The 20,700-nt window shown below is 56.8% G+C and overlaps 3 protein-coding genes across 11 annotated transcripts in view; 2 read left to right on the top strand and 1 right to left on the bottom strand.

Annotated features, from left to right (window-relative positions):
- The first annotated feature begins 753 nt into the window (after window positions 1-753).
- Window positions 754-5,972, top strand: LIME1 (Lck interacting transmembrane adaptor 1). 2 transcript variants are annotated; one of them, XM_085079482.1, is made up of 7 exons: window positions 754-891; window positions 985-1,451; window positions 3,185-3,337; window positions 3,837-3,885; window positions 3,972-4,059; window positions 4,235-4,638; window positions 4,856-5,972. In XM_085079482.1, the coding sequence occupies exons 3-7, from the start codon at window positions 3,222-3,224 to the stop codon at window positions 5,240-5,242; spliced, it is 1,044 nt and encodes a 347-aa protein (XP_084935608.1). In that variant the 5' UTR covers window positions 754-891; window positions 985-1,451; window positions 3,185-3,221; the 3' UTR covers window positions 5,243-5,972. The 2 variants fall into 2 exon arrangements, with proteins under 2 accessions (XP_084935608.1, XP_084935606.1); XM_085079480.1 differs by having other exon boundaries at window positions 961-1,451.
- A 3,357-nt stretch (window positions 5,973-9,329) lies between these two features.
- Window positions 9,330-14,772, top strand: SLC2A4RG (SLC2A4 regulator). 2 transcript variants are annotated; one of them, XM_085079127.1, is made up of 8 exons: window positions 9,330-9,619; window positions 11,189-11,340; window positions 12,045-12,154; window positions 12,236-12,480; window positions 12,840-12,940; window positions 13,048-13,306; window positions 13,437-13,516; window positions 13,596-14,772. In XM_085079127.1, exons 2-8 carry the CDS (start codon window positions 11,258-11,260, stop codon window positions 13,705-13,707), a joined length of 990 nt encoding a protein of 329 aa, XP_084935253.1. In that variant the 5' UTR covers window positions 9,330-9,619; window positions 11,189-11,257; the 3' UTR covers window positions 13,708-14,772. The 2 variants fall into 2 exon arrangements, with proteins under 2 accessions (XP_084935253.1, XP_084935252.1); XM_085079126.1 differs by lacking the exon at window positions 9,330-9,619 and adding an exon at window positions 10,132-10,299.
- A 454-nt stretch (window positions 14,773-15,226) lies between these two features.
- The window catches only part of ZBTB46 (zinc finger and BTB domain containing 46), a 51,678-nt gene continuing 46,204 nt past the window's right edge, over window positions 15,227-20,700 (bottom strand). For all 7 annotated transcript variants that reach the window (XM_085079300.1, XM_085079302.1, XM_085079301.1 and 4 more), the window contains one exon: window positions 15,227-20,086. In XM_085079300.1, the coding sequence (XP_084935426.1) occupies window positions 19,700-20,086 (387 nt within the window). In that variant the 3' untranslated portion in view covers window positions 15,227-19,699. The remainder of the gene's footprint in view (window positions 20,087-20,700) is intronic.

Genomic DNA, 20,700 nt, shown 5'->3' with positions numbered 1-20,700 from the left:
TATTTTCTCAAAAGCCACTCCAGCAGGTGAACAGTGATCAGAACTGCAGCTAGAAACGTGCATCCAAGTTTTCAGATATTTGGGTCTGGCATTTTGAAGTGTGATTGGCACTTTCTAACTGAAATGCTTCTGGAGGTGTTTGACCATGACATCTCACTACAGAGATGAGTGAAGTGGGTGAGATCTTGTGCCTGTTTTTCTGAAATAGACCATGGGGCACAATTAATGTATTTTAAGACTAAGGCAGATTCAGTGTTGTGACTAACTGTAAACTGGGCTTTCACTTTTTGTAATTGAAAAGAAAAAAATCCATCTACTTCTGCTTCTTGGGCCTTTTTTGAAGCACAACTCCCTGGGGTACCTGAGCTGAGTTTGCCACAGCCGTGTACACAGTTGCTGATGGAAATCAGCTCAAAATATTCCTCCATATTTGTTCATGCAAAAAGGCTTTGAGTAGCTTCACAGACTTCTTTTCTCGTCACCCTGCACTGAACACTGTGTGGTTTTATCTGGAGGGATGAATCAGAAGCCAGGCAGAATCGGCAGCAGCAGCACTTGGTTTTGCAGTGAATTTAATCTTGTTTCCATGAAGGCCAGATGGGGAACTTGCACCTTTTGTAGGACTCACAAAAAACTCCCACGTCCTGGAGTAGCAAACCATCTGCCTTTAGGGTGCTTGTGCTGGGGTGTCACACATGGAGAGGAGCGATCCCTCCTCGCAGGGCTGTGGGTGTTGTCGCACGTACTCAGCAGCTGTGACCGCCCTCCTCTTCAAAGCCACCTCGGCTGGCGGAGCCGGCGCCTTACGAAATGCTGTCTGCTGAGTCTTCTGCCCCGGGGAGCAGCCCCAGGACTGGGAGATCGATAACTTTATTGGCAGGAAATTCAGGTGTAAGTTTCAGAAGGTCTGGCTGAGATTTTGCTTTGCAAACCTGCTCAGTCCTACCTGAGCGCCTTCAGTCAGGCACTGGGTTTTGCTTGCAGATCTGTGATTTTGGGAGACCCAACGCGTTGTCCCAAGAAGTGGCTTCTCCCAGTGGCTGCTGAGCCTGAGCACTCTGAGGAGCCTGCACTGGACAGTTTCACTGGTCAGAAATTCTGGAACAACCGCCGACCTGCACTACACAAAGTAGATCGGAAGAATTTCTCCGCATTCATTTCTACTCAGGAAGTCTCTCCCTTCAATCTTCAAAATTCAGGGATGGAGAATCCCCCCGCTGTGGGATAAGCTGCCCCGTGTGTGCTTGCCTCAGCATGCTGAAATCTTCCTCCTGGACTCCAACATCACACCAGCTCCCAGCCATCGAACCTCATTAGAACTTTGTCTGCTCAACTCCAGAGCCTGCTCAGCTCTCCCCTGCTCCTGCAGCCCATGATTCCATTGCTCTAATGAGCTGAACGAGTCCAGCGAGGAGCTCCAGGCTCTGTCTAACACACCGGCCCTGTTGCAGGTAATCTGTGTAATTAATGTATGCTCAGACAGAAAAGCTGTGTTGTCTAATTAAAACGTCGTTGGAAAGGGAACAGCCTCCCCTTCCCAGCTCTGATCTAAGCCAGTCTGTCCAGCCTGGTTAGTCCTTTAAACCTCTCTGTCTCACTTTCTGCCTTGAAATAATTGCTCTTCAGGGTTCATGCTTCAGTCAGGGCATTTTCCAAAGGCATGGGAAGTTCTGAGATAAAAGGGAGCTCTCAGATAAAAGGATGCTGCAAATGGGCAGAGACCTGCTGGTTATTGGGGTAAAAATGTGGCAAAGATGCTACTGCATGACCCAGGGTGTAGGGGAGAGGAGAGCTCCTGTGGGTCTGCAGTAGCTTCTGAGATTCACACACGGCAGGCTGGTTTCTCACCAGAGCTCGCCTGGGTGAGACAGAGCTTTGTCATCCGGATGAAGATATGCAAGAGGGTGAGTAAGAGATGCTTGGTATGTCCCACTGGATCTCTTGGTCCCCATCCATGCTGGTGGAAGCTGTCCTGCCCGGCTCTGCCCAGGGACCCTACTGCTGGCCCCATCTGGATCAGCTACCATTGCTTCTTGGAACTGTTCTTTACTCCAGCAACTGCTTCAGTCTCCTTTCGGATCAGGCATTTCCTGGGTGCTGGTGTCAGGCCAGCCTTTTTTTGTAGAGCAGGGTGCACAGAGCTGAGCTGTGCAGAGCTGGGAGCTGCAGCTGCTGTCGACGCCAGTGCAGGTGAAGGGGTGTCAGCTTCTGTTTTGGGTTTGCAGCACGCTGGCAGTGGAGCAGGGACAGGGATGGTGGCATGGGAATGGTGGGACAGGGTCACCAGAAGCCTCCTGGGGAAGGTGGTGATCCTGACAGGCTGGGGAGCATCTGTCTTTATGTTGGGCTCCCCAGCACCTCCTGCCCCTGCACTGCTTGCTCTGGCCCTGCCACTGTTTGCAGGGGAGGACTTTTGCCTCGAGGAAGGCACAGGGACAGGGGCTGGATTTGGGCAAGGCACGGCTTTGGGCAGAGGGAAGGAGTGTGAAGGTTGGGTGTTTTCTGCTCTGGTGTCACAGCAGAGAGCAGCTGCAGACCTGGGGTTGTGGTGGCAGAGAGAATGTGGGCTGTGTGACTCCATTGCAGAAGGAGGGTGTCCTGCTGCCTTCTCCTGAGCCTGGGGCATGAGGAGGGAGAGAAAGGAGAGGCTGAAGCTCACTCTGTTTCTGGGAAGCTAATTCATCCTGCCTGTACTTTCTGGCCTCGCCTATGCTCAGGAGCAGGGTCACCCCCATCCCACAGCCTGAGGTGGTGTCCTGGTGTCCCCAGAAAGCATTCTGTCATTTTTGGGGTGTCTCCAGGGAGTTTTCAGGGTTCCTGAGTATCTCCTTTTCGTCATTTCAGTGGCAACTTGTGAGTTTGAATTCCGTTAGTTTTGTTGGATTTTTTTTTCAAAAGGAATCAAAACCTGAAGTTCTCCCCAGCGGTGGCAGAGCACCTGCTGCTGAGTGTCCACACTGGGCTGTGCACTGCAGGTGTCACAGTGACCCCAGGGAGGGCAATTGCTGGCCAGAAAGTGGGACACCCAGTGATGTGTCCTCCTCCAGAGCATCCAGAGAGACCCTCTACCTGGGGGGCTGTGCTGCAGGGGTCCTGCAAGCCCTGGGGATACAGAGTACCATTCCATGCCATGGTGAGCCCAGCAGCTCCAGGCTGAACCCCAACTCGTGTTGTCTCTCCCCAGAGCTCAGCCCTGCAGAGGTGTTGGAAGCAGCTCCCCCATGGCTGCAGCCAGCAGTGAGGGGCAGGCAGGGACCCAACTCCTGCCGGCTGGAACTGCCCTGGCCCTGCTCGGTGGCCTGGTCTACCTGGGCGCTCTGTGTGCTGCCTGTAAACGGTATGTGCTGCCCATGGCTCCTCTGCTTTCCCTCCTGGGGCTGGGATGGGGCTGGGGGTCCCTTGGTGGCATTTGGTGGCTGCACGTGGAGACCCTGTGTGTGCCCATCCTGAGCTGGGACCAATGGGATCTGCTGCTCTGCTCACCCCAAACCTCCACCTGTGCCCCAGTGCAGCTCTGACTGTCTTGATTCCTGTGCATGGCAGCACCCCAGGATACCCCCCACACCCAAAAAGCTGGAGCAGCCTGGAGAGGGCTGAGTTGTGAGTGGGTGGGCAATGCCAGGGGCAATGCCAAAGGTGATGCCAGTGGTGCCCAGCACAGCTCAGTGGGGTGCAGGATGCAATCGTGATGTCCCCAGCAGCACAGACCCTGCTATGGAGCTGGGGAAGGAGCAGGGATTTGGGTTTTGGGAGTGCCACACTGGGGACAAGGGGCATCTGCTCCTCGTCCCTGTTTTTGCCACCCACCTCGGGCTCAGCTGCACTTCTCCCCACAGCAAGGGCAGGAAGAAGGTCGCTCCGGACGGGGTGAAGCTCGTGGATGAGGTAAGAGCACGCTGTGGGGCAGGATCAGCCCCAGGGGTGGTGTGGGCTCTCAGCCCAGCCTGAGGGTGTGTGTTCCCCCACGGCAGGCTCTGCTCCGCCAGACACAGCTGCGGTCACTCAGCAAGTCGGACACGAAGCTGCACGAGCTTTACCGGGTGAAGGTCAGAGGTGACGGTGAGTAGCTGCCGAGGCGGGGAGCCAACAGGGCTGGTGGCCCTTGGCAAGTGCCTGCAGTGCCCTCTCTGCCCAGGGAGCACATCGTGGCATGACACATGAACGCACACTGGCACTGTGCTGGCACAGGGGTTGGTGCCTTTTGCATCCCCTCATTTCCTCTCCTCTCCCACAGTCCAGCGTCCAGCCAGCCTGGATTTCCCCCATCCTGTGGCATCTGGAGCTGAATCCCTGCACAGCTCTGGCCTCCTGCATCGTGAGCTGCCCCAGATCCCTGTCCCTGAGCCCACAGCTGCCTCCCCAGCCCCTGACCAGACCTACTCCAACCTGCTCTTCACCCCAGTGCGGAAACCAGTGCCAGACACTGTCTACGAGTGCCTGCCAGTGGGGGGAGAGGATGCCCCAGTGCCCCCCATGCCCACTGGCACCCAGATGTCCCCTCCACGGGCTGTGCTTGGGGCAGCTGACTATGCCTGTGTCCATAAGGTGAAGAAGACGGTGTCTATGGAGGTGCAGGATGGGGCCATGGCAGCACCCCCTGGAGGACAGCACAGTGCTGGCCAAGCTCCCCAGGCCAAGGTACGACTCTGGGGGGCAGAAGGGATGGGGGACATTGGGGTCATTTAGTTCCCTGTCTCCCTGTAGTGCCCATGTTTTGACTAGGGTATAAATTAGGACCCACTGCCAGGATCCTCCTGGGAGGCTGTCAGAAGCTGAGAGGGGCATATTCACGGGGATATCCTGTTTAGGCAGGGATTTCCCCCAAGCCCCCAACCAAAAATAGTTTCTTTTGCAGCTGGAAGAGATGTACTCGACAGTGTGCAAAGCCACCAAGAAGAAATCCCAGGTCCCTGCATCGACCCCAAGGGCCACAAAGGAGGGGGGCTCGGGGTGGCTGCCCCCCCGCCAGCAGGAGAGGGCCACAGCAGCCCCAGGCCCCCCTGATCCCTGTTATGAGTCCATCAACGACAGAGCATGGACTGCTCAGGGCCGTGGCCCTGACCCTGACTACGAGGCTGTGGACATTAACTGGAAGAAGGCGGCGAAAAGGGACAAGCCAGGGAAGAGCTGTGGCCCCGAGAACCTGTATGAGAGTGTTGGGGACATTTGGGCAGGGGAGCCCAGGAAAGCCTCTGCCCGGACAGCAGCCAATGGGCTGGAGGTTTACATCACCAACCTATAGCCCCCCAGGAGCAGGGCAGTGCCACAGGGGGTCACACCCCCGCTGGACACTGCCAGGTGACAAGGGACAGGAGCCTGCAGCCCCATGCCTGCTGGAGTGGCTGCATCTCTGCACACACTCTCTGTACATATTTTCTGTTACTTTTCTATAAGTGTCCTTGTCCCATCCCAACCCAGCTGGTGCCATGTGGGATGTCCCAGGATGGGCAGTTTAGGGGTGCTGGGTGCCATGTGGGAACCCAGTGAGACAGGGCTGGCACTGGCACCAAGATGGGAACAGGGTGGGGACAGTCATGTTTTGGGGTGCAGTTGATGGGGCTGTGGCAAGCCCCATGGTCTTGGCCTGTAGGATTAGACCATCATCAGGGAGTTTATGCCGTGACTGAGGGTCTCTGTCCTCTTCACACTGCCTAGGGCAGACCAGGGTCCCCTCCAGCCCCCAGGAAATCCTGAGAAGCTTTGCTCCCATCACAGAATGTCCCTTGTTATGGGGAGATGAGGTCAGCCCTGTGCATTCATGGAATCATAGAATATCCCAACTTGGAAAGGACCCACAAGGGATCATTGAGTCCAACTCCTGACCCTGCACAGGACAACACAGAAATTTCATTGGTGTCAGCTATGGACTCTGCTCCATCCTCCATTCCCACCATTTCAGACCAAGGGTGTCTCCATGGGCATCCCTCTCCCGAACACCATTAAAAGGCTGAGAGGAGGTTTACACTCTTAAACTGGATCTAAATCCCTGGTTCTGGCGGCTGCTGCTGATGGTGGTGCAGCTGGTGCTAGGAGAGCAGCTTTGAACAGTGTGACTGTGAGTGCATCCGCCCTGGATGGGTGGTTTGGCACCTCCAAAATGGGGACACAGCCACGGAGAGCTGCTGAAATGGGGTGATCTGTGCCAGAGCAGAGCTTTGCACAGGGCTGAGGTAGGAGCCAGGGCACGTTTGCCCAGCACTTGCTTCCTGCCCACCTCCCCATCACTCCCATGGGTCCTGCAGCCTCCATGTGCCAAAAATGCCTGGGAGAGCTGGATGTGCCCCCAAACCCTCAGACCCCAGGGCTTAAACCTTCCTCCTCTCCCCATCACGGGGAGTTGAACATCCCTGCCCCAAGGCACGCCCTGGCGATGCAATGATGGTGGTCCGGGTCACAAGGCCACCAGCTGGCCAGCGGCCGCCTGATCTCGCGGCACGATGGCCTGGTGCTCGCTGGAGCTGGGTGGAACCTGCAGCCCCTCTGCCGTGCCGTGCCGTGCCAGGCTGTGTGGCAGGAAGCCACACGCCTTCCCTCAGCAGCTCTGCCCCTGCACCGCGGCAGGTGAAGAGATTAAAACCGAAAACGCGGCGCTCAGCAAACCCGGCTGAAGGCGTTAGAGCTGGAGGCACCCCAGGCGTCGTCAGCCCCTTGCTTGACACCAAACCACAGCCGCCCTCGAGAGCTTCTCCCATCCCCCTGCGAGATAAGGGCGCTGATAGAAGGCGGCTGGTGCCGATGCTGCCGTGCTCTTCCTGCTGCCAGTCGCGCCACAGCCCCCGCGCTGCCCCCGGCCGCATCCTCCGCCTGCTCCACTTCTCCAGCATCCCATGGCTGGGTCTCTCCTGCATCACCTGAACCCCCTGGGAGCTATTTTGGGCTGCGTGGCCCAGCACAGGAGCATCCGTTCCGTGTGGCTTCACTCCGGGGCACGATGGTCCCTGCACTGCCCCATGGGCTGGGATGTGGCTACCACTGTGCCACCTCCCTGGGGAAAGGCAGCTTTGGAATGGCACCAGGGAAGGGAAAGCTCCTGCTGTGGCGGAGCTGAGGTGGCCAGCCTGTCTCCCCAGCCTGCTCCAGCAGCAGGACAAGCAGCCCACTGTGCAGGGCTGCCCGCTTGCCCATATTTCTTGTGGGACTTGGGAGAGCCGGACTCAAATACGAGAACAACTGCCCAGTCCTCAGGGCGATGGAAAATGTGCCTGGAGCCCCGACAGGAGGATCAAAAGCTGGGTGGCGAATGAAGGATCCATCCCAAAGCACCACTCGTATGCTCAGGGTCTGGTTGGGAAGGTCGGGGTCAGAGTGAGGGGAATGGGTAGGGCGGGGAGCAGCCCTCCTCAGCCCGGGGGACAGACACATGAGGGGCTCTGTCACGCTGCGAGGGGACAGTGCTGCGAGGCACGGTGCTGAACGGTGCCATTCCCACAAGAGGGAGCGAGCAGGAGCCCAGCGAGTGCCGCACGGGGCTGACCGAGGCTGCATGTCGTACAGTCCTGCACGCTGCAGGGTGTTGCACGGCGCTGCAAGGCGCGGAACACACTGCACGGTGTGACACCTGCACGGCGTGACACGCTCCGTGGCTCTGTATAGCTCTGTACTATAGGGATCCGCAGCCCGTATGTCCCCGCACCCCTACGGCTCCGCAGCCCGCGCAGCTCCGTGGCTGCACGGCAGCACAGGGCTCCGCACTCAAACCAGCCCCACACCTGAACAGCTCCGCGCCTCGCCCAGCCCCACATCCCTGCAGCTCACACTCGCGTGGGATCGTCCCCCGGCAGCTCTGCAGCCCCAGCAGGCAGCCAGGGGACACGGGCAGTGCGGGCACAGCCCCGGCTCCCTCTGCAAGGCCACCTGGGCGAGGGGCATCACAGCGCAGTCCGCAGCCGACCCACCCCCGGCAAACGCATCCAGGTATCACGGGGGCATCTTCCACAGGTAGTGATTCCTGGGGGTGTCCTGTGGAGGGCCAGGAGTTGGATTAAATGATCCTTTCACGTTCCTTCCAACTCAGGAAATGCTATGATCACGATTCTGTTTTGGGATGCCACCCTGTCCAACCCCCCTGCCCGGGCCGGGGGTCGGGCTGGTGGCACCCTGTGCAAGGGCGGGCGATGCTCGTGGAGTTGCTCAACACCGAACGGAGCTGCCGGAGCCTCCAGCTCCGCGCTTCGGCCGCAGTTAACCATTAAACCAGAGCGGGGGCGGCCGTGGAGCCTCCCCCGGGCCCCACAGGCTCCTCCAGGGCTGTGCTAACGGGGGCTGCCGGGCCAGACCCCCAGGGACGGGCAGGACGGGGATAAGGGCTAACTTTGGCTTTGCTCCTCCTCCCGTGCTCCCCGGGCAGGTTTGGGGCCCCACGGGTGTCCTGGTCCCCGGGTCACACTGCCCTTCACCCGGCTGGTCCCCAGTTCCTGTGGCATGCAGGGGGACCCCGCGGGGGCCGTGCCGGGGTGACATCGGGCGCTTGGCCGGGTTCGTGGGGGCTTTCCCGGTTTGCTGCTTTTTTTCACTCTTAGGAAAGCACCTGGGCATGGCGCCGGGTGGAAGCGGCACCTCCAGCCCCCCCTCCCCCAGAGTAGGGAATGAGGGGTGGCCAAGCACCCCAGGAGCCAAGCTGGGAACATCGCCTCCCCAGGCAGGGGATCCCCGGGATGCCACCCCCGCAACCGCATAGCGCCCGAGCCACGGGAATCAGCCGTGTCAGCCAGCCCAGGGCTGCTGGGGGACAGGCGGGGGGGGACAGGCGGGGGGGGACAGGCGGGGGCCACCATCCGGGGCAGCCGCACGGACTCTGTCCCGGCCTTCAGGCTGCGGGTTGGTCAATCCAGCAGCAGCAGGACTCGGTGGCCACTCGCCGCCGCCCGGCGCTCGCAGCCCCGCGGGTTTCGGGGCAGGTGAGAAACAGAAGGAGGGTGAGCCCCAGCCCGGGCTCCCCAAGCTCCCCAAGCACCCCAGAACCCCTACACCTCATGCATCACATGCACCCCACGTACTCCCTGCACTGCTGGGACCCCCGGCACTCCACACACCCGGGGCACCCCAATGCACCCCAAAACCCCGTGCGCCCTACACACTCCATGCATTCCATGTACCCAGGACATTCCATGCATCCCACATGCCCAAGGGTACCCCATGCACTCCATGGAGACCATGCATTCCTTGTACCCCCCCATGCACCCCAGTACCCTAAGCACCTCCCGTATCCCTCTCACCCCCTGGCACCCCACACCCAGCCCTGCTATTCTGGGTGGGTTTTGGCAGAGATCCCTCGTAGTGGGCAGGACTGAGTGAACCCGCGTGGAATTAGGGACTTCTTTCCTGCTGGGAACGGCTCTCACACCCCAAAAGTCCAGACCACACCCCCTTCCTAGCAGAAGGTCACTAACTTTTGGGGGAGCCCTAGAGCTGATGGGGGAGCCCTACCGGCAAGTTCCAGGGGATATAAAACTTCGGAGAGAACTTTGGGGGGATCCTGTAAGTTTTGGGGAGTATAACTTTGTGAGGAGCTCTGCAACGTTTGAAGAACCCCTGTAATTTATCGGCAGCCCTATAATTTGGCAGGGGACATCACTTTGGCGTGAATCCCCCAAATTTTAACGCTGCGTGTTTCACCCCGGTAAGTCCGCAGGAGCCGTCGGGAGTTTTGCGGGATGCTCCGCGGTGGCGGGATCCCCGCGTTTATTTGGGGAGGGCCCAGAGCCCCGCGCCGTAACACCAAAATCGGAACTTTCGGGGGTCCTCTGCAACTTTTGGGGAGCCCCGCGAGTTTGGCGGGAAAAGGGGTGGTGACATCACGGGCGCCCCAGGGGTGCCGGGAGGGGCTCAGGGCTGAGAGGGGTGACACGGGCGGCCGGTTGGAGGCTGGGTGGGGTTTCGGGGGGGTTGTTTTTTTTGGGGGGGGTCCCGCGGGCAGCGCGCGCGGCGGGAGGGCGGGGCGCGCGAAGATGGCCGCTGCCGGCGGGGGCGTGGCGCGGCCGGGGGGGCGTGGCGGCCCCGCGAGGGCGGGGGCGTGGCCGCCGCGAGCGAAGTGGCAGCGCGCCGCGGCCAATCAGGGGCGCGGAGAGCGGCGGCCGCGTTCCAGCCCGCGCGCTCCGGCCAATGGCGCGGCGCAAGGGGGGCGTGGCCCTGCCGGCGCCGACACCGGGGCCGCGCGCGGCGGAGCGCTCCCCCCGCCGGGCCGCGGCCGCTCCGCGCATGGACCCCCCGCGCCCGCCCGCGGTCCTAATGCCCGCCCGCCGCCGCCGCCGCCCGCCGCCCCCGCCCGCGCCGCCCGCCGCCCGCGCCGCCGCCGCCAAGGTACCGGGGGCGGCGGCGGAGACCGGGGTGGGATCCGGGGGAGGCGGCGGGGGGGCGGTGACAGCTGACAGCGGCCCGCCCGAAACTTTCCGCGCCGGTAAAATGGCGCCGCGATGGGATAAACTTTGGGGGGCGGGAGGGGGGGCGTGCGGCGGCGGGGCGCGGGGGGCGGTGGTGGGTCACATCGCCCGCTGCCCCGCGGGGATCATCGCTCCTGGATCGCAGCCCGCTGGGATCTTCCAGGGGTCTCCCGCCGCCGGGATCCGCCCAGCCCCGCCCCGGGGAGATCGGCTGGGATCCGCTGGGAGCGGGATCGACCCGGTGCTGGATCACGTGCGATCTCCCGGAGCGGATCCGCTCGGTGCCGGGGCTCAGGCAGAGCGTGCCGGGCTCTGGGATCGGCCTGCCGGGGACAAGTCTGCTCCCAGCTCCGGGGATACCCGCTGGGTCCCGGGCGATCCGCTCGGAGCGGGATAAACTTGGGATGTGGATTCACGAGGTGTGGATCCATACCGGGATGTGGGATGTGGATGCTGCCGCCTTAGAGCTGCGTTGCCAGGAGGGTGTCAGGTCGTCTCCTGGCTCTGTGGAGGTCCCTGCTGGATCCCTGCTGATGCTCAGCCCGCGGCTGGTGGTGCTGGGAGCAGCCTCACAGGGGGATCTGCAGAGTGCTAGGGAACTCCTGGCTGGATCCCACTGCGACCTGGTGGGATCCACTTGGGATCTACTCCAGAGGGACCCACTGAGTGGCTGGCAGGATCCCACTGCAGCCCTGCCTGGAGGCATTGATCCAGCTCTCCAAACCCCCTCTCCAGCTCTCCATCCCACCGAGGTCAGGGGGGATCCACTGCTGGGGGATCCCTGCTGCTCACTGCCGTCTCTCTCGCAGGCTCCGTTGGGACCCGAGGGCTGGCTGGGGGAGCCGCCGGCCAGCCAGGACCCGGCCAGCCAGGAGGCCATGCTGCGGGTGCTGGACGCGGGGCTGGAGCGCTGCCTGGCGCTGCACTCGGCTGTGCAGTGCATCCCCGTGCCCCGGCACAGGTAGGCACATCGGCATGGCCACCACCCTCCTGCCGGCACTGGCCTCACTGAGGGGCTGGGGTTGTGTCTGCTGGCTGCAGGAGGACTTTGGCTGCTGTTGGCCATGCCGGGATCCCCAGCAGTGAGCAGCTGCCCTGCTGTGGAGGCTCCAGGGACTCCCAGCTGGGAGCATCACCATGTTATCCATTTGTAAAAGGCTTTTGGGTGCTCTTGACCTCTTACTTTTTTTTCTTAATCTAATTTTTTTATAGTTTTTTTTCCACCTCAAGCAGCTGTTGGGCCCCAGCTGAGCCATCCCTGCATCCCTGGGAGATTGCAAGTGCCAGTACTCTCCAGTGCAGTGCTGCCCACGGGCATGGAGGATTCCCCCTGGCATGGCACAAACCTTTGCCTACACTGCTGCCTGTGCTATGCCCAGGGGGATTCCAGCCCACTGCTGGGATGATCCCTGCAGGGGTCAGCAGCATCTTAGGGTGCTGCAGGGTGTGAGACACCTGTGGGTGTCTTTCCACCTGGTGATGCCCCCAGCATGGTGTGGCCACTGACACTCTGTGCCACCCATGTACCTCCACACAGACCATCCTGGGGTGGGTGCAGGCCACTGTGGGTGGGAGGTCTGAGCAGCTCAGCAGGTGAAGGAGACTGTTAGAGGGTCCCAGGGGTCCTGTCCATCCTGACACAGCCCCCTCTGCTCTCACTGGCAGGAAGCTCTCAGGCAAGGCGGGCATCGACGAGGTGATGGCAGCTGCAGTGCTCACCAGCCTCTCCGCCAGCCCGCTGGTGCTCGGCCACCCACCAGCCACTCATGCCCCAGGTAAGCATGTCCCTGTTCCCCCCATCCCTGGACACATGTCCCAAAGCAGGACCTGACCTTCCTCTTCTTCTTCCTCACCAGAGCCCGGCGGTGAGGTCTGGAAAGAGGTTCCTGCAATGTCCTCCAGCTGCAGCAGCAGCAGCAACACCAGCGGGGACTGGAGCTGGGACCCCTCCAGTGACCGATCCACACCCTCCACCCCCTCACCCCCCCTCTCCAGCCACGTCCCCAGCACCTTCCTGCCCGGCCCACTGCCAGATGAGGGCCCTGATGAGCCCGATGGCACCCACTTTGTCTTTGGAGAGCCCACGCCACGGAAGAGGAAGGTGGGATGAAGCTGGGGATGGTGATGGGGGTGAAGTTGGGCTTGGGGAATAGTAAAGATGGGGATGAAGAGGAGGATGAAGTTGGGGATGGGGATGTGGCTGGTGGTGGGGGTGAGGTTGGGAATGGAGATAGTGACTGTAGGGATGAGGATGAGGAGGATGATATTTGGGGATGGAATGAAGAGGAGGATGGAGATAGGGATGATGGTGGCATGAGTTTGGAGATGTGGATGATGATGGGGGTGAGGTTGGGGATAACAGGGAAGTTGGGGCTGGGATGACTGTGGGGCTGGAGATGGGGCTGGGGATGAGGATGATGATGGGGATGGGGCTGCCAGCCTGACGCCTCTCCCCTGCAGAACTCCACCAAGGTGATGTTCAAGTGCTTGTGGAAGAGCTGCGGCAAAGTCCTCAGCAGCTCCTCAGGGATGCAGAAGCACATCCGAACTGTGCACCTTGGGTAAGCATGTGGGTTCCCCCTGGACACCCCCAGACCCCCTGGCACCCCCTGCAGGGTCCTGCCATGCCCGGGGAGAGTGTCCCAGCCAACCTCTGCTTTCCCTGCAGCCGGAAAGCCGACCTGGAGCAGAGCGATGGCGAGGAGGATTTCTACTACACGGAGCTGGACGTGGACGTGGACGCGCTGACGGATGGGCTCTCCAGCCTCACTCCGGTCTCTCCCACCTCCTCTGTGCCTCCTGCCTTTCCCGGCCCCGAGGCTCCTCCGCTGCCGGTGCTGCCGATCCCTGACCTGGCGCTGGCCTCCCCTTGCAGCCCCCCAGCCCCCGCCGGCCGCTGCCATGTCCACACTGACCACGCGTACCAGGTGGGGACAGGGATGGAGTGGGGACAGGGATGGGGTGGGGACAGGGATGGGGTGGGGCTGCTGCACTCCCTCATTACCGTGACCTTCTGGCTGCTCTGTGTCTGACTGGGGCTGTGTCCTCTCTCTCCAGGGCTGCCGGACACCCCCACGGCCACCAGTGTCCCCCACTGCCCCCACCCCACCACCACCCAAGCCCCCGGCCGTGCCCAGGTGAGCCATCTCCGTCGCGCCCCACCCTGTCCCCTGTCACCCGCGCGTCCCCCCGTTGTGACTTGTCCCATCTCCTCAGGCGGCCGCGGGGGGAGGCCAAGAAGTGCCGCAAGGTGTACGGCATGGAGCACCGGGAGATGTGGTGCACGGCGTGCCGCTGGAAGAAGGCCTGCCAGCGCTTCCTCGACTGACGGAGCCCCGCCGCTCCCTCCTTCTTGCACATTTTGCACTCGAGGTGCCTTCGCGCCCCCCCCGGCCGCCCCCCCGGACTCAGGGAACGGCCCCCCGAAAGCTTTATGCACACACACGGCCCCCCCGCCACGGAGCTTGTCCCCCCTGCCTTTTTTCCCTTTGAAAATAAGCTAAACCCAAGCCTGCTCCTTGCCGGCGGGGGCTGGCGGGGGGCATCCGGCTGCTCCCGGCCCTCCCCACTCCAGTTTGGGGACCCCCACGGCTCACATAGCCGTGCCTGTGGCCGGCAGGGGCTCAAAAAGGGGGTGTCTGTTCCTGCCCCCCGCCTGCTCCCGGGGGGCAGCCCCAGTGCCCAGGGCAGAGGTGGGCGCCTGCCCCCCCTCGCCCCCCCCAGGGGGGTTTTTACTCTTTGTAATGTCATTTCTCTCTCTCGTTTTGGGGAGCCCCTGCCGGGGCGATGCCCCGGGAAGTGCCTGCAGGAATGCGCCCATTTGCACTAAGCCAAACTGCACAAAGAGGGGTCTTTTTGTTTTCCTTTACTTTTGGTTTTTTTTTTCTCCTTCGTGTGGTTTTTATTTTTTAAATAAAATATATGAAAATTTGTATTTTTACCTACTCCCTCCCACAGCACGAGAGCGCGCGGGCCGCAGCAGCGGGATGCCTCCAGCCCTGGGCGGGTTTTAAGAGGTTTAATTCACTTTAAACCCCCTTTTTACCCAACAAAACCCTTTTTGCACCCTCAAAACCCTCTCTTCCCTCTCATCCTGTCATTCTCTAGCCCAGGCAGCAGCTCAGGACTGGGTTTGGCCAGGCCATGCCACCCTGCTCCTCTCCCCGTGCAGGGAGGGGACAGGGAGGGGTGGTGGCCCTGCCACCCTCCTGCCCTGTGGGAAGGTTCCCTTTGCATCAGGGACCCCCCATAGCAGGGTCCCCCCTTGCAGGGGTCAGACACTGCTTTGGCCCCATGGGTCGGGCTGGTGCTGTGCCCCCACTTGTCCCCTCCGGGGATGTGATGCGTCAAATCCAAAAGAAAAAAAAATAAATACTTGGATTTTTTTTAGTGATTCCTGTTCTTCAGTTACTGTTAAGACAGGCAGGGTGGGCATCCTGGGCCCCTTGGCACCCCCAGACCCACTGCTGTCACTCCCCTTCCTGCATACCACATCCCCCAGAGATGGCATTGCCCTCTACGTCCTCCTGGGAGTTGCTTCAATTTCCCTTAAAGCCCAAAAAATAAGGAAATTGCTACCAACCCGCAGCAGGGAGGGAGGAGGGAGGTGCCTGTTTGGGATGGGGAGGGGAAGGGGGAGGGAGCAGCACCCCCAGCCTGAGGGTGAGCAGGGCTCCCTGCTGGGGTGAAGGGGTTTTGGGGAGTGGGGACCCCCATCCCAGGGGGTGCAGGACCCTGCAGCATCACAGGGCTGCAGCTGGGTCCCCCTGTCACCCCATCCTTCCACACAAGACAAGGAGAAAAATAATAACAATAATGTATTAAAAAATAAGAAAAACCAGACAAAATTGTAGCAGCAATTTCCCAATTTATTGAAACTGATTGATTTTTGCAGGTATGTCTAAGCTAAATCCCATCACAAAGGTTCTATCCGAGGGGCAGCCCCCAGCAGGCGAGGAACTGGGCAGCAACTAGAAAATAAAATCAGATTTACCTGAACTACATCGACAGAAAATCAGTACAACACAGCATGTTCTCCCACTGACTTCTGGTTACGAAATCTCCTCAACCTCCCCAAAATATTAAACACATCTTCAATACAAACACAGGTTTATAATAATTAATATAAAGTCAGTATAATATAGAATATTCCCAGCAAAAAAAAAAATCAACAATCTTCAAACACAGTCCTTTTTGTGTTTGTTCAGCTTTATTTTTGTAGACAGGTTTAAAGCACGTTGAAAAATAAATATATATGAAAGCATACACACAGCACTCTGACTAGGGGGACTGAAAAAAAAAAAAGGCTGAAATTCAAAACACGATTCAGGATCTACAAAATCAAAGGAACCATTAATTATGGCTTTCGTAGGAGTCGCACGTGTCACAGAATGAGCGAAAATTAGATTATCTTTCAGAATATTGCAAAAAATTCCAGTTTTTGCATTGTTTTCATGGAGTTTCCTCAAGGATGATGTGCAAAAGGGGAAGCTTTGAGGGGAGGGTGCTTGGGGACAATCCCAAAACACACACACCCACCCCAAAGCCACGACTTTGCTTCGGGGAAGCAGAGTGTTTAAAGGCAGGAGTGGGGAGAGGAAACAAAAGGGGAAGTAACGCTGGAGTGGGTTTCCTTCCGGACAAAAAATACTCGTTTTGTTGTCCAAAAAAACTGACTTTTGATTAAAGAAAAAAAAAAAAAAGGGAAAGGACAATCACTTTGCAAACCTTCATTAGAGAAGTCCCCCTCTGCCTGCTCCCAAAGCCGCTCTGCAGCTGTGAGGCTTTGGGGTGACCTTAAAAACCACAAAACTGGGGAATTCATGAATTCAATAACATTTTTGGAAATCCCAAATCGACACAAGGACCTCTTCTGTCTCCACCCTTTAAGATATTCTCCAAGTCCATGGATCCCTGGGATGTTTTCCAGAGGGCACAGACAGGACAATGCCCTCTGCCCCGTTCTGCACCATGGCTGAAACGCTCTGTACTCCTGGCACTCAGATTTAAAACAAAAAATGAGGGTAAGCAAGGAATTCAAGGAGGGACATTTACATGTACAAATGCTTTAAAAAAATGAGTTGCAAGTTCTCAAGATGGAGTATATCCATGTTTTACCTCTAAGGGAGTTACTGTTTCGGAACTACATCTGTATATATATACACATACATATATATATATTTAGAAAAAATTAAAAAAAGGGAACCTCAGTGAAGTATACAAAGCCCTGAAGGGAAATACAAAGATGAGATGCAGAACAGGCAGAATTAATGGGGTTTTGTTTAAATCTCCAAGAGCAGAAGTTTGCATAGGCAGTAGATCTGAGAGACCCCGGAGAGAAGCTGGAGGGATGCGATCACCTGGAGCAACTGATGAAGTTTATAAAGTTTCAGCATAAAAAACGTGCCCAAATTCCTTCTTTTCAACCCCGAGTCGGAGCATGGAAGGTTAAAGATGAATCCCTGCATTTCCAGCTCTGCACACCTCCATCAGAACAAAGCACTTCAATAGACATCAGGTGTTAGAAGCGTTTTATTTGGTACAGGGCGTGTGTTAGTGGGACAGAAGCACGTGCGAGGTTATCATATGAGAAAAGTCCGTTTTTATGTGGATTTTCCATTTTTTCTTTTTATTTTTTTTGCATCCTCAGCTCAAAGAGCCTCAAAGTGGCACAATTAGGAAACACTCCTGAGCGCTGCCCGGCTCTCTGCCCACCCTTTATAAAAACGAGGAAAGAAAAGAATAAAATATTTCCAAAGGAATTGGGAAGAAAGCTCAGAACTCCGTAACTCTTGATGACAAAACTGAGTTACCCAAGGGCAGGGAGGAAGAGGAGGGCTTGGCCCACACCTGCTCCTCCTCAGAAGGTGGATGCACACGCAGGCATCGGAGGGGATGGACCATCGGAATGTCACACAAACCCAGGGGTTTGAACTGTTTGGGTTTTAAAATTCTCTTTTAAATAGATTTTTACATATAAAAAGCAAGGCTACAGATAAATCTTTAAAGTACTGTATGTATTTGTCTACACGCAACAGGTGAGGCTGCACATTCAGGATCTCAGGCACCCCCACCTCCTCCATATTTACAGGGTAAATGACAATAAATACAGAGCCCACACTCTGGGGAGGCCAAAATTGGGATAAGGGAACAGCCTCCTCACTCTGGGACCCCCCAAACCACTGGAAAAGGGTATATAAAGGTCCAATCATGACATACTGACTGGGGTTTTACAGCTTTTTAAATAAGGGAGGAGAAGGAAAAGAAGCTAAAACGCAAAATGAGATTTTTACAAGTTAAGAAAAACCTTCCTGCGTGACCCGCTCTGCTCTTCTGTATTTAAGGAAGAACTTATCCATGCTCACTGCCTAAAGCAACAAGTCCCACTAACTCCTCCAGTCCAAGGGGCAGCAGCAGCAGCGCTGGTGTGACCTCACTGAGCCACACAGAGGATTTTAGGAAAGACCTGTGCTCCCACATCACTGAGCACCCCAAACCAACAGGGCAGGAGCCTGGAGGCTCCCAATGGAAACAACGGTGAACAGGGATGATGGACGCAGAGAGAAGGTGGCGAATGTCTGCAAGGAACTGAGGAGCAGAGAAAGGGAGTGAATGCCATAAACCCAGGATGCAACTGGAAGAAGGGAATGAAGAGGGAACCAGCTCCTGCAGGTGCCAGGATCAAGGCTCCCACCAAGCTCCACCAAATCGCGGCACAGAGTGGCTTAAATCCTTTCAGATTATTTGCTTTATGGGGGTTTATTGTACAATGTACTTTTAATTCCTTTGCTGGGTGGAACCACACTTTTCCTCACGGACCACCAGGCCTGCAGGAAGGAAAATAGCACCTTGAGTCATTTGGCTTCTGGTAATAGGTTGTCTTTCGTGGCGGTTTCAAGGTACCACAGTCACAGACATCATAGAAAATTGCCCAATGGCAAGGAAGGAGTGAGGTCTTCAGCTTTTTTTTTTTTTTTTTTTTTTTAAATTTAAAAAAGCACCAGAAGCAAAGAGGTGAAGGTAGAACAAGCTGTTTCTCAGGAACAAGACAATTCCAACACACGCTGTCGCTGTTGTTATTTAGGTGTAGCTGGAAGAAGGCAACAGTGGCCGATATGCACAGGGAGAATACAACTACCAGGAGCAGCCCCACAGAGTCTGAGGAGATGCTAGGAGACACACATGGTTCTTATTTAAAGAAAGAATGGTTTATTGGAAAATTTACACAGAACCAGTGCAGCTAAAGCTGAAGGTCTTTGTTGTGAATTGAGTAGGTGTTAGACCTACCCGTGATCAATGAGAATGCTTGGATTGGCAAGGAAGAACAAGGTACCCAGGTGAAATCCTGGCCCCACCAAAGTCCATGGGACAGGAGCAGCAAGATTCCACCCTGCTGGGATCTCCTCACCTCGGCTTCTCGCCTTTCCCAGCTCACCCTGCACTTCGCCGAATGCCTTGGTTTTGCTACAGTTTGCATATATTCATGAAAAAGGCAGCTGAGCAAAGGGAGAAAAGTGAAGATATTTGTGGAGAAGAATGACAGGTACAGAGCTACCTGTGTCCTCTAGAGAAAAAGGTGCCTCCAGAAGCACCAACACATTTTGGTGCCCGCGGATGACCAAGGCTGGAAGACAGGATGTGGGTAAGATGCCAGTAGGTCCAAGAAAAGTCACAATCTGTCTTTGATGGTGATTTCTTTTGGAAGCTAAGAATCCAAGAGAAGTATCCGTAAGGCTGTAATCTGACTTGCCTTTTGATCTATTTGGCTCCATAAAAAATAATAAAAACTCTTTAAATGACTTTGCAAAAGGCCTGTATCACCAGGGGAAGCCCTCCAACGCATCCATCCATCTGCTTTCACAACCTTAACTTAGAATTCCACTGCTGCTGGGATTTTTGCACAGACAAGGTGTTAAAAAAACCCCCAACCAACCAACAAACCTGCTTTGGACACACAGACCTACCCAGTGCTCGGTTCAGGGTGGGAAGGGGAGGAGGATTCACGCTTCACCAGCCTCCTCACACCTGCAGAGACTCCACCTCCCTCTGGCTGGAGGGGTGGCCGTGGGCAGGGGGTGACAGGGGGAAAAGGGAAAAGGGAAAGGGGGAAGGCGAAGTCAGTCGTGCCACTGGAAGCGACACCACTAAGACAGTGTCTGAGTGGAACAGAGAAGGACTTGTTTAGAAAACACAAGAGTTATTTTGCACACATGGACGACAACAAGGCTACTTAGCTTTTCCAACATACTCCTTCCTCCCCACCCTCCCTCCCCCTACAAACAACAGAGCGAAACAAAAAAATCAAACAAAAAAAAAAATCCCTAAGAAATCCAGGTAAAATCCTTGTCATTCTCCCCAGAGTTGTCCTGCTCCTGCGGGGAGTCGACATCTTTGTCATCATCTAAAATCACATCATCCTGTGACATCCCCACGTCATCCTTCCACTTGATGTCGTCGTCGTCTCCCATCTCCTCGTCTCCTTCCACTTTGATGTCATCTGGGTCTTCCATGTACTGCCCTTCCCCGGGGTAGCACTCATCTGGGGACCCTTCTCCCCCATTGTGGTCCAGGTGTCCGGCGATGCCGCGGCCGGAGCAGTCGGCGCAGACGCCGTGGCGGCGAGAGCCGTGCTTGATCCCCACGCTGGCTGCCGACATGAACACCCTGTTGCAAACCTTGCAGACGTATTTTTTGTCTTTGCTGTGGACCTGGAAAAGAAGGAAGATCACAAAGGTGAATGCCGATGGAGATGGGATGAGAGCTGCTCCCATGTTCTCTGCAAAGGTGAATCCACACCTGCAACCTGAGGTCACAACTGGATTTCACTGTGAACTCAAACCCACTGTGATTAATTCAACCCTGCCATGATGACACAATGGAAAATCCTTTGGGACTGCCTGTTCATCGTCACACTAATAATTCTGAGAGGAAATTTTATGACAGTTTTTTTCCCTCCTTTTTCTCTCTGCTTGTCTGGGGTGGAATAGTTGTGTCACACTAACCACCAAGGGGAAAATGTTAAAGAAAAGAAACAACCAATCCAGAAGCAGCAGTTCTGTACAGACCAGAGCAGAACAACCCTGATCAAACCAGTGTTAATGTCATTGGGATTTAGTGGTCTCCTCCTGATCCCACCGCTGTCCAGAACCAAAGAACAGCAGCACTGGGAATGCCTCCTGTATCTCCCAAAATACACATCTGAATGTACTTCTCACCTTATTTCTGACTACTTCGGTTTGATACAAATGTTTCTCTTCCATAACTCATGCTGCAAGAATCCTGTGCATATGGAACTATCACAGAATATGTGGCCAGTAAAGGA

The sequence above is a fragment of the Lichenostomus cassidix genome, chromosome 20 (genome assembly GCF_008360975.1).
Source record: "Lichenostomus cassidix isolate B80296 chromosome 20, HeHo_3.0, whole genome shotgun sequence".
NCBI classification, from domain to species: Eukaryota; Metazoa; Chordata; class Aves; order Passeriformes; family Meliphagidae; genus Lichenostomus; species Lichenostomus cassidix.
The sequence above is the reverse complement of the archived record's forward strand: the minus strand, read 5'-3'. Positions and strand labels throughout refer to the sequence as shown.